Consider the following 12,196-nt stretch of genomic DNA (forward strand, 5'->3'; position numbering starts at 1 on the left):
GTTGCTCAGGCCTCCCTCAAACTAGCCAATGAGAAGTGCACGGGTCCTGGTCGCCTAGGAAACCGCGTGACAACAAGATGGCGGCGCCGCGGGACGGCTAGCGGCCGTGCGTGGTGAGTCTGGTCCAAGACTTTTCTGCCCCTGGAGTCCTCTCGCAGACTGGAGCCCGAGTCCCTAGAGCCCCATGGGCCTGCGAGCTCCGCGGCTCCCACAGGAGGGGTTCGGGACCCTGCTTACCATGACTACTCGTAGAGGGGGAAGGAGGCGACACGGCTTCCAGGGCTGGGTTAGGTCGTGATAGATGTCTCTCCCTAAACGCGTCCTGGGGGCATTAGGGAGTGACGGCTGGCAGCGGGCTGGACCGTGTCCCCGCCAGAGCTCTGGGCCCTGGGAATGACGGCTAGGCCGAGGAGGTGTGAAGAAGAATGTTGTGAGTCAACCACAGTACTGAGTTTGGTCCCAGAGATGTAGAGGCATGGTACACAGCTTTGTTCTCAGAGCCAGATCTGAAGTGGGTGACAACCCTGCGTTAAGGAGCTTTTGGCCTGAGGGGTAGTCACAGTCCTGCCCTTGGAAGCCCCAAAGTGAAGGAGGTAGACGACTCTGTCCTCAGGGCTCCTTAATCTGAAGGAGGAAGAGACAAGCCCCTGCCCTCAGGAGTCCCCCCAAACGGAAGGGGAAATGCAGCCTTTGCCCTCAGGGTCCCCTGTAATCTGGGAGAAGATTAACCTGGGGAAAATGTGTTGGATTGGACTGGAGTGACACTGGAAGTAGGGAAGTCAGTTGGGGGCCACATGACAGCTCCCAGAATGGGCAGTGAGTCCCACTAGGATGGCTGACAATGGGCATGGAAAGGGGCAGCTATATGTGAGACAGTTTGACCTGCAGTGTTTGGTGTAAGAGGAAAGATGGCGTATGAGGGAAGGAAGGAGAGAAAAATGCTGTGGTTGGGTGATGGGGTCCCATTAAGAAGGGGAAAGGGGAGGAAGTGAGTTTGACGAAGATGTTGGATTTGGTTTAGGAGTTTTTTGTCTTTTGTTTTTCCCCCATGACAGCTTTATTGAGATATAATTCACGTACTACATACTTCACTCCTTTAAAGTGTAAATTTCAATCGTTTTTAGTATATTTTAGTATATATTCCATTTATATGAAATGTGCAGTATGGGCAAGTCTATAGAACAGAAAGTAGATTTGTGGTTGCCTAAGACTGGCTGGGAAAAGGGGTGGGGGCTGGAGAGTAAGTGGCGGGTGACTGCTAGAGGGTACAAGGTCTTTTTTTTTTTTTTTTTGAGATGGAGTCTCGCTCTGTCGCCCAGGCTGGAGTGCAGTGGCCGGATCTCAGCTCACTGCAAGCTCCGCCTCCCGGGTTCACGCCATTCTCCTGCCTCAGCCTCCCGAGTAGCTGGGACTACAGGCACCCGCCAATTCGCCCGGCTAGTGTTTTGTATTTTTTAGTAGAGACGGGGTTTCTCTGTGTTAGCCAGGATGGTCTCGATCTCCTGACCTCGTGATCCGCCCGTCTCGGCCTCCCAAAGTGCTGGGATTACAGGCTTGAGCCACCGCGCCCGGCCACAAGGTCTTTTTAGGCTGATGAAAATGTTCTAAAATTGTGGTGATGGTAGTACAGCTCTGTGAATATACTAAAAAACTTAAATTTACACTGTAATAAGGTGAAATATGTGAATTATATCTCAAAGCTGTTTTATGAAAAAGGTTGCATACTGTATAATTCCATTTATGTAACTTTTTTGAAGTAACATAGAGATGGGCTGGGCGCGGTGGCTCACGCCGGTAATCCTAGCACTTTGGGAGGCTGAGGTAGGAGAATTGCTTGAACCTGGGAGGCAGAGGTTGCAGTGAGCCGAGATCGCGCCATTGCACACCAGCCTGGGCAACAAGAGCAAAACTCTGTCTCAAAAAAAAGAAAAAAGGAACGAAAATAAAAAGAAAATTAGAGATGGAAAATAACGTACTGGTTGCCAGTGGTTAGGGCTGGGGGAGGGGTGCAGGATTGGTGTGACTATAAAGAGGGCCACGAGGGAGATCTTGGTGGGGCTAGAATAGTTCTGTATTTTGATTGCAGTGGTAGTTACCCATGTAACATGACCTATGTGATTTAATCTACCCATGTGATCAAACAGCATAGAACTATACGTACAAACTGTAGAAAAAATGTCAATTCCTGATTTTAATATCATACTGTAGTTATATAAAATCTAACTATTGGCCGGGCACAGTGGCTCACGCCTGTAATCCCAGCACTTTGGGAGGCCAAGGTGTGTGGATTCATGAGGTCAGGCGTTTGAGACCAGCCTGGCCAACATAGTGAAACCCTGTCTCTACTAAAAATACAAAATTAGCTGGGTGTGGTGGCATACACCTGTAATCCCAGCTACTTGGGAGACTGAGGCAGGAGAATCACTTGGACCCGGGAGGCAGAGGTTGCAGTGAGCTGAGATCGCGCCACTACACTCCAGCCTGGGTGACAGAGCGAGACTCCATCTCAAAAAACAAAACAAAAAAATGTGTTGAGGGGAGCTGGGTAAAGGATACAAAGGATCTTTCTGTACTATTTTCCTAATTTCCTGCGAATCTATAATAACTTTCAAATAAAAAGCTAAAATATAAGTGAAAAACAAACTGAAGGGGAAAAAGAGTTAGCTGGCCAAGGGAAGGGTGCAGGTAGGGGTGGGGAGACCATTCTGGAAGTGGGGGGGTTGAGGTTGAGGCAGGGGGGATACATGTGCATTTGAGATATTGCTAGCAGTTCAGGTGGCTCAAGTGTGGGAGGCGGCAAGATGGGAGATGAGGTCAGGAGACATAAGCAGGGACCAGGTCACCTATATCAAGGAATTATGAATTTTTTTTTGAGATGGAGTCTTGCTCTGTCACCCAGGCTGGAGTGCAATGGCGCAATCTCTGCTCACTGCAACCTTCACCTCCTGGGTTCAAGCGAGTCTCCTGCCTCAGCCTCCCGAGTAGCCAGGATTACAGGTGTCCCCCACCATGCCCGGCTAATTTTTGTATTTTTAGTAGAGATGGGGTTTCGCCATGTTGGTCAGGCTGGTCTTGAACTCCTGACCTCAGGTGATCCACCCTCCTCCGCCTCCCAAAGTGCTGGGATTACAGGCGTGAGCCACCACGCCTGGCCAGAATTTTGAATTTTTTTCCTTGGGTGAGAAATGCTGGAATTATAGGCATGAGCCACCACTCCCGGCCTGCTTTATGTTTTAAGAAGATCTCTCTGGAGCACATGGGAACTAATGAAGGGGGCCATGAGGGGCTCTCAGATTTGGCCATACAATCCATGAGGCCGCCCAGACAGGGCAACGGCTGGGGCAGGGTGGGGGTGAAGAAACTCTGGGCCTGATCCTTGAGGAGGGCTCCTTCCAAGGAAGGGGCAGGGCATGATTCTCAAACTCTGCAGTGAAGGCATTGGAGGCTGCCTGCAGGCAGCATGGATTCCCTTGCTGACTGGCTTCAGAAGTAGGGTTGAGGCCAGAACCAGACATTGTCAAAGTGGAGCTTGCTTGGATTTGTCCTAAAAAATTTGATCCAGGCCAGGTGCGGTGGCTCATGCCTGTAATCCCAGCATTTTGGGAGGCCCCCGAGGCCGAGGCGGGTGGATCACCTGAGGTCATTTACTGAATAGAGTAGTAGCCTTCGATTATGTCCCTCAGGTGCACTCCTTTTTCCAGAAGGAAGAGGGAATGAAAGGAAACTAACATGTATGAGTGCCTCCTGTGGCAGCAACAGCAAAAGCAACAGCAGCCCCAACTCACATTTTTCAGTGCTTCCTTTGAGCTTGGCGCGGGGCTAGACCTTCTCTGTTATCTCTGAATCTGCTCAGAACACTGCCTGTGCCAGTACTATTACTACCCCCATTTTATACTAAAAGAGACTGAGGATGGGTTAACTCCAGTGAGTGGCAAAACCTGGCATCTTAACCTTGGCGTCACATGGACTGTGTCTTTTTTTTTTTTTGAGATGGAGCTTCGCTCTTGTTGCCCGGGTTGGAGTGCAATGGCGCAGTCTCGTCTCATTGCAACCTCCCCACCTCCTGGGTTCAAGCGATTCTCGTGCCTCAGCCTCCCAAGTAGCTGGGACTACAGGTGCACGCCACCACGCCCAGCTAATTTTTGTATTTTTAGTAGAGACAGGATTTCACCATGTTGGACAGGCTGGTCTCAAACCACTGACCTCAGGCAATCCACCCACCTCGGCCTCCCAAAGTGCTGGGATTACAGGCGTGAGTCACCGAGCCCGGCCCACATAGCCTGTGTCTTGATTGAATCCTGCCTGTGGGTTGCCCTCTCGGGCTCTGAGATGTTGGTAGTGGCACCGGGTTTCTGGTGGAAGGGAAGGAGACACTTGGGCTTTGTGTCACCCAGCTGGCTGATGGACCGACAGCCTCCTGGGTGGTAGCATTTTCAGGCTCTAAGTCTGGGAAAGTTCCAGGCTTCTAACTCATTTCTGCATCCCATCCACCCTCACAGTCCTTTACCAAGAACCACCAGGCCAAAGGTCTCACAGTTCAGAGCAGAAAGCCATATACCCAGAGGAGCAGGCAGGTAACAGAAACTTCCAGAAACCTCTGTGGGGACAGTGGAAGCAGCAAAAGGTACTGCTGCCTAGACAGTGCTTCCCATTAGGAAGAGTAGCCAGGGAAGTGGAAACTTCAGTCTACCCCCTGGGATTGGAGCCCTGAGTCCGTCCCCTCTGTCCCCAAGGGCTGACTTCCTGCATTCCTCTAGGGAGTTCCTGACAGCTGGATTCTAGAAGTAGAACTATGAGCTCACCTTTGGCCTCCCTTAGCAAGACCCGGAAAGTGCCCCTGCCCTCGGAGCCTGTGAATCCTGGGTAAGGAGCCAGCCTTAGGGGTCTTTCTGTCCCTGCCTTCCATTTTCCATGGCCAGAGGACAATGACTCCTAGTGTTTTGGGGAATACAAATAAGGGCCACATAGCCTTCTCTGACCACTGTCTTTTTCTTTATACCTTCTTCTGGGGTGCCCAGCTTTGGATCTGAGCATAAACTGGGTTGTGCTTTTAATAAGGTACGGGCCCTGGAGGAGTGGCTTGGCATCCCATCTGTTCATTTACTGTTCATTGATTAATTCTGCAAACACAGATGGTGTATGGACCTATCCTGGGCCAGGCCCTGTTTGGGGTTCTCAATAAAGGGAATCTTTTACATCTGTCTAGCACTTTCACGTTTTCAAAACATTTTTTTACCTCTCTTCCTTCTTGCTTTTCGGAATACCACTTTGAGTCTTTTTTTTTTGAGAGCAAGTCTCGCTCTGTTGCCCAGGCTGTGGATTGCAGTGGCACGATCTCGGCTCACTGCATCCTTTGCCTCCCAGGTTCAAGCGATTCTCCTACTTTAGCCTCAGTAGCTGGGACTACAGGCGTGTGCCACAACGCCTGGCTAATTTTTTGTATTTTTAGTAGAGACAAGTCTCACTGTGTTAGCCAGGATGGTCTCGATCTCCTGATCTCGTGATCTGCCCGCCTTGGCCTCCCAAAGTGCTGGGATTACCAGCACTCTAGGTGTGAGCCACTGCACCTGGCCCCACTTTGAGTCATTCTAAGGCCTAGAAGATTCAGAGAGGTTAAGCAACAGGCCTCACAGCCTTTGCAGAGCAGAGCTGGGGCTGAACTCGTGGGCTTTGCAAGCCTTGTAGTTTTCCCACCTCAGACTCTGCTCTTCACCCCTTCGCCATCCTTCTCCACGGGGCAAAGTGAGTCATGCTGAAGCCTGTCCCTTGTCTCACCCCAGGCTGGGGCTGGGATTTGGGGCTGGAAGTCCTCAGGAGGTAGAGGCCCCGCTTCCATCTCTTTGAGCTTTGACTGAAGTCCGGTGCCCAGAGCCTTATCCCTGGTATCATTCCAGGGGCCCTAACTTATATTTCTTCCTTCTTCCTGCCTGGGTTCCCAGGAGGCGAGGAATCCGCATCTATGGGGATGGTAAGTGTGCCCCGCCCTCCTGCCCTCTTCGCCTCTCATGTGCTTGCACCTCCTACAGTTGGGCCAATGGAGAGAAATCACACGACGAAGGCCCTTGTCAGCTGGAGCAGCAGCCTACATTGTGTTATCTGTAACTCCCACGCTGTGCTCCCTGAGGGCTGGGCTTCCCTCCTGGAAGCTCTCAGATTAGGAGGCCCCATACCCTTGGCACAGATGTTGCCACTCACATTTGAACCCCTTGACCCACCGTGGGACTGGCCAGTGTGTGCCTAGAAACCACGTGGGGGCCAAGAGATGACCCAGCCCAGGGATCGGGATCCCAGCCCGCCTTCCCCCTCCAGCCTCCTCCAGCATGACAGCCTTTTCTCCCACGAGGTCTGTGCACACATTGCCACCCTGACTCCTGTAGCTCAGGCCTTTGGATCCCCACCCCCCAACACCCCACCATGGCATTGGCCATGCAGGTCCCTCTGGGAGCAGAACTGGAAGAACTACAAGAACAGCCCCATTCTGGTTGGGTCCTTGCTCCCCAGCCTTGTGAATTCTCTCTCCTCAAACTCCCTGGGGCACACTGCATAGGCTGCGTCACACTGGCCAGGGCCCAGGGCGTGAGTTTCCTCTGGGCCTCGGCCCCAGAGCAGTGACCTAGGCATCCCTGTCTGCAGAAGATGAAGTGGACATGTTGAGTGATGGGCGTGGCTCAGAAGAAAAGATCTCAGTCCCTTCCTGCCATGGCGGCATAGGTGCCCCTGTGAGTCGGCAAGGTGAGAGCAGAGGCCCGAAGGGTCTGGGTCCTGGCTGCAGGAGGGGGCCCCAGAGAAAGAGCAAGGCCTGGGGAGGCATGGCCCTTCCTCTCGCCTGTTTGGTCTGAGGAAGCTGCTCCCACTCCTGCCTGATGGTGGCAGGGCCCTGGCTTTGCGTAAAGCCACACAAGCCCCACCCTTAGCTCAGGAGGCCTGGCCCAGCCCCAGCCCCAGCCCCAGGCCAGGCTGTGGCTGTAGTTACCAGGTGTGATATCAGTGGGCTCAGGATTCAGGGTCAGAGAGGGATGAAGAGCCTGAGGGTAGAGCTCAGCCTCCTGCTTCTGCAGGGCTCTGGCAAGGCGCAAAGTTGCCTAGACAGTCCACTTAGCTTGGCAGAGGGCTGTGGCAATGCTGAGCTCATGGAGGCACCTAAAGTGGGATGGGGCTGATCAGGGTGACTGCCCAGAGAGGGGATTTAGCAAGTCCGAGAAAAGGGGAGACATGGGCAGGCAGGGATGAGCTGTGCAGAGTGCTGGGCGGGACCTGGGGATGAGGTTAGAACTTTCTACTAGCTCACTAGCTGTAGTATCTTGAGCAAGCAACTTTGCTGCATCTCTGTCTCTTGGGGCCTCCTCTGTGAAGTGGGCATGGGAACAGCAAGGGCAGCGTGTTGGGAGGATTCGATGAGATGCTCCTCGGTGGAAGGCCCCTGGCCAGTGCTTGTCACATGGGGTGCTCAGTGTGGTGGCTGCCCATCAGAAGGCCAGCCGCAGGGAAGGGCCTGATGATCCTCCACCAGGCCCCCTCCATTTTACCGGCAGAGGGGATTGAGGTGGAAAAAGAGACAGGAAGAGCCTGGCCTAAGGTCCCGCAGCCAATTCATCACAAAGCCAGGATCTCCTATACCCTGACTAGGGTCAACTTTCTTTTTTATTTAATTTTTTTTGAGACAGGGTTTTGCTCTGTCATCCAGGCTGGAGTGCAGTGGTGTAATCACAGCTCACTGCAACCTCAGCCTCCCAGGCACAATCAGTCCTCCTGCCTCAGCCTCCCAAAGTGCTGGGATTACAGGCATGAGCCACTGTACCCAGCCAGGTCACTTTCAGTAGTAACCATGGCAACCAGGTTCTCTCTTTGAAAAAGCTCCAGGTGTCCTCTCCCTGCTTTCCCCTGTCATCCCCTCCTCTCCCACTCCCAGTCAGTATCTGTCCCTACCAAGGTAGATGAGGACTTGCCTGTCTTATTTTACTTCTTAGCCAGCAGCGTCCTATACTGTCCACTGCTCCTTCCTTCTCAGGACCTCCACCAAGCTCTTAGGCACCAAGCTGCTGCCCTCCCATTGCCCTCTGCTTCTAGGCTCTGCCTCTTAGCTATCATTACCACCTCCTTTTTTCCCTCTGTTTTTTTTTTTTTGTTTGTTTGTTTTTGAGACCGTCTTGCTCTGTTGCCCAGGCTGGAGTGCAGTGGTGCAAATTAGTACTTAACTGCAGCCTCGACCTGCCAGGCTCAAGCAGTCCTCCCACTTCAGCCTCTCAAGTAGCCAGGACTATAGGCACACACCACCATGTCTGACCATGCATGGCTAATTTTTGTATTTTTAGTAGAGACAGGGTTTTGCTATGTTGCCCAGGCTGGTCTCGAACTTTTTTTTTGAGACAGAGTCTCTCACTCTTACCCAGGCTGGAGTGCAGTGGTGCGATCTTGGCTCACTACAACCTCCGCCTCCTTGGTTCAAGTGATTCTCAAGTAACTGGGATGACAGGCGTCTGCCACCACGCCCGGCTGATTTTTGTATTTTTAGTAGAGACAGAGTTTCACCATGTTGGCCAGGCTGGTTTTGGACTTCTGACTTCAAGTGATCCACCTGCCTCGGCCTCCCAAAGTGCTGGAATTACAGCCATGAGCCACTGCACCCGGCCCATTCTCATACTTTTTTTTTTTTTTTTGAGACGGAGTCTCGCTCTGTCGCCTGGGCTGGAGTACAGTGGCCGGATCTCAGCTCACTGCAAGCTCCACCTCCCGGGTTTACACCATTCTCCTGCCTCAGCCTCCCGAGTAGCTGGGACTACAGGCGCCAGCCACCTCGTCTGGCTAGCTTTTTGTATTTTTTAGTAGAGACGGGATTTCACCATGTTAGCCAGGATGGTCTCGAACTCCTGACCTCGTGATCCGCCCGTCTCGGCCTCCCAAAGTGCTGGGATTACAGGCTTGAGCCACTGCGCCCGGCCCATTCTCATACTTTTTTAATAAAAACTTTTATTTCCCATACTACACAGATGTAAAACTTTTTATTTTGAGAATATTTTAAGCATACAGGAAAGTTGAAATAATAATATAGCGAATACCATACGTTCTCCATCTAGATTCAACAATTATGTTCCTGAGTGTGGTCGCACATGCCTGCAGTCCCAGCTACTCAGGAGGCTGACTTGGGAGGATTACTTGAGTCCAGGAGGCCGAGGCTGCAGTGAGCTGTGATTGCACCACTGCACTCCAGTCCGGGCAACAGAACAAGACCCTGTTGCAAAAAAAAAAAAAAAAGGCTGAGTGAAGTGGCTCAGACCTGCAATCCCAGCAGTTTGGGAGGCCAAGGCGAGAGGATCATTTAAAACCAGGATTTGAGACCCGCCTGGACAACCCAGCAAGACCCTCTCTCTAGAAAAAATAATTTTAAAAAATTGGTCAGGTGTGATGGTGTGCAGTTATAGTCCCAGCTGCTTGGGAGGCTGAGGTGTGAGGATTGCTCAAGCCCAGGAGTTCGAGGCTGCAGTGAGCTATGATTGTACCACTGCACTGCAGCCTGGGCAACAGAGCAAGACTCCATCTCTTAAAAAAACACAAAGATTAAAAGTGACATGGACATTTTGAAGAGTCCTGGCTACTGTTTTCTTTTTCTTTTTTTTTTTTTTTTGAGGCAGTTTTGCTCTTGTTGCCCAGGCTGGAATGCAATGGTGTGATCTCGGCTCACTGCAACCTCCACCTCCCAGGTTCAAGTGATTCTCCTGCCTCAGCCTCCCGAGTAGCTGGGATTACAAGGCATGTGTCACCATGCCCGGCTAATTTTGTACTTTTTTTTTTTTTTTTTTTTTTTTTGAGACGGAGTCTTGCTCTGTCGCCCGGACTGGAGTGCAGTGGCCAGATCTCAGCTCACTGCAAGCTCCGCCTCCCGGGTTTACGCCATTCTCCTGCCTCAGCCTCCGGAGTAGCTGGGACTACAGGCGCCCGCCACTTCGCCCGGCTAGTTTTTTTTTGTATTTTTAGTAGAGACGGGGTTTCACCGTGTTAGCCAGGATGGTCTCGATCTCCTGACCTCGTGATCCGCCCGTCTCGGCCTCCCAAAGTGCTGGGATTACAGGCTTGAGCCACCGCGCCCGGCTAATTTTGTACTTTTTAGTAGAGACGGGGTTTCTCCACGTTGGTCAGGCTGGTCTTGAACTCTTGACCTCCGGTGATTCTCCCGCCTCGGCCTCCCAAAGTGCTGGGATTATAGGCATGAGCCACCGCGTGCCTGGCCCTGGCTACTGTTTTCTACAACGCCCTGCATTCTGACTTTATCTGGCAGTTTGCCCGTGGGGTATTTGCCTCACTCCTCTATCTGCCGTTTTGCCTACCACTGGACACTAGATTTGGAGGTTTGATTAGATTGAGGGTGAAAGTTTTGGCAATGCTTCAAGGTGATGTGGCCCATATGTTACACCACGTCCTTGTGTATGTTGGACAAATTACTCGATCCTTCTGTGTCTCACTTTCCTAAACAGTTCATTTACCTCCTGGGTGTGTTTCAAGGATTACAGGGGTTGATCTACATGAAGTGTTTAGAATAGTTCCTGTAATGCCAGTGGGAGCTGCTGTCAGTACCATCATTTCCATTCCTGGGCCCCCTGTCCTCCTCCCTCCACCCTGACAGTTCATCCTCAGCTCTAGGTCTTGGGCTCTAAAGACTCTATGTGCTTGGCAGTCCCTGCATCCCATGACTCGGAGCTGATGGCCTCCATGACGAGGAAGTTGTGGGACCTGGAGCAGCAGGTGAAGGCCCAGACTGATGAGATCCTGTCCAAGGTGGGGCCCCAGGTGGGAGAGGGCCAGGGGCCAGTCTGAGAGGTGGAGAGACTGGGCTGGGGAGGCCAGGAGTTGGACTAGGGCGGGTGATTCTAGAACCATCTCCCCGACTGACCTGCCCAGTTTGAGGACCAGGTGTGGCCTGGGCCTGATCTAGGTCCCTGTGACCTGAGCCGAGAGGCTGGGGGTTCTTCCCCTCAGCTGAGCAAGACCCAGTAGACCCTGGACTGGGTGACACAGTGGACTGCTGAGCAGAGCGCGGCACCCTCAGATGCGGGGGTCCTCAGGTGTGGGCCGTGCCTCTCCTCACCTCAGAGGAACTGCGAGGGTTATCTGAGGTCCAGGAGAAGTGACCCTGCCAAAGGGGGGCCAGGGCTTGCTGTTCCCCAGCGTTCAACGTAGGCAAAGCTCTGGAGCTTCCCATCTGGGCAGGGCTCTGGGAACCACAGGCCCTGTGCTCACCTTGTGTCTTATGCTACAGGATCGGAAGATAGCAGCCCTGGAGGACCTGGTGCAGACCCTCCAGCCACACTCAGGTAGGAGGTTCTTGGAGGGCTGACCTGCGCCCCCAGTCAGGCACCTCCCCTGAGCCTGGGGCTCCTGGAAGCTTGGACAGTGGCCTTCTGGCATGAAGAGCATCAAGCTGACTGCTTGGTGGGGTCTGGACAACTGAGCCCACAGAGGGGCTGCAACGTGTCCAGGACAGTGCTGGAGTCACTCCGTGCCCTCCTGCATGGGACTGAGTCCCATCTGAAGTGTGCAGGACAGGAGGCTCTCAGCGGAGTGGCAGCCTCCTAGAGCCCATCAAGGCACAGCCACAGGGTCAGGGGAGAGGCCAGAGAGGTGGGGAGCCAAGAGGCAGTTCTTGGGGGATCCCCAGAACAGCTTCTCCAGATGACCCTCAGGGCAGAGGTGACCTGGCAGTGTCTTGCTGGAGCAGCTGAAGCCTGTCCCTGTCTTTCCCTGAAGCTGAGGCAACCCTGCAGCGGCAGGAGGAACTGGAGACGTTGTGTGTGCAGCTGCAGCGGCAGGTCAGGGAGATGGAGGTGAGAGAGGTGGGGCCCCAGGGGATGCAGGCAGCCAGCAGTCCCCAGCTCTGCATGGCATGCTCCTCAGGAACTCGGTCCGAGCCCACCTCTCTGGGCGTCTCCTCATCACATCCCAGCCAGGGACCCTGCCCTGCATTTCCCTACCCAGGACTGGCCCAGAATTTAAAGAGCCAGGGAGGTGTCTGGGGTTGGGGCACACTCCTGCTTTTGGGCCCTCTGAACGTGCCTCTCCCCTGCTTAGCAGACCTCATGGCTCCCACTGGACTGAATTGCACAGTCCTTGCCACGGCCTCTGCGTGCCTCTTCATGTTATCTTGAACCACTCTCCCCTCCAGCCATGAGGCCCTTCCTCCGGGTCTTTGACCACATGGAGCTGC

At 53.1% G+C, this 12,196-nt stretch overlaps 1 protein-coding gene across 5 annotated transcripts in view; it reads left to right on the forward strand.

The window, feature by feature from the left end:
- The window catches only part of UBXN11 (UBX domain protein 11), a 26,802-nt gene continuing 14,606 nt past the window's right edge, over positions 1 to 12,196 (forward strand). For 2 of the 5 annotated variants that reach the window (XM_026455951.2, XM_023219566.2), the window contains exons 1-7: positions 65 to 113; positions 4,758 to 4,863; positions 5,940 to 5,968; positions 6,634 to 6,732; positions 10,670 to 10,770; positions 11,252 to 11,306; positions 11,740 to 11,816. In XM_026455951.2, coding sequence (XP_026311736.2) covers positions 4,793 to 4,863; positions 5,940 to 5,968; positions 6,634 to 6,732; positions 10,670 to 10,770; positions 11,252 to 11,306; positions 11,740 to 11,816 — 432 coding nt within the window. In that variant the 5' untranslated portion in view covers positions 65 to 113; positions 4,758 to 4,792. Of the gene's footprint in view, positions 114 to 4,757; positions 4,864 to 5,939; positions 5,969 to 6,633; positions 6,733 to 10,669; positions 10,771 to 11,251; positions 11,307 to 11,739; positions 11,817 to 12,196 lie in introns of all 5 variants that reach the window. The other 3 variants (XM_023219565.1, XM_023219567.1, XM_023219568.1) reach the window with 3 other exon arrangements.

Source organism: Piliocolobus tephrosceles, chromosome 1 (assembly GCF_002776525.5).
Source record: "Piliocolobus tephrosceles isolate RC106 chromosome 1, ASM277652v3, whole genome shotgun sequence".
In the NCBI taxonomy this organism is placed as follows: domain Eukaryota; kingdom Metazoa; phylum Chordata; class Mammalia; order Primates; family Cercopithecidae; genus Piliocolobus; species Piliocolobus tephrosceles.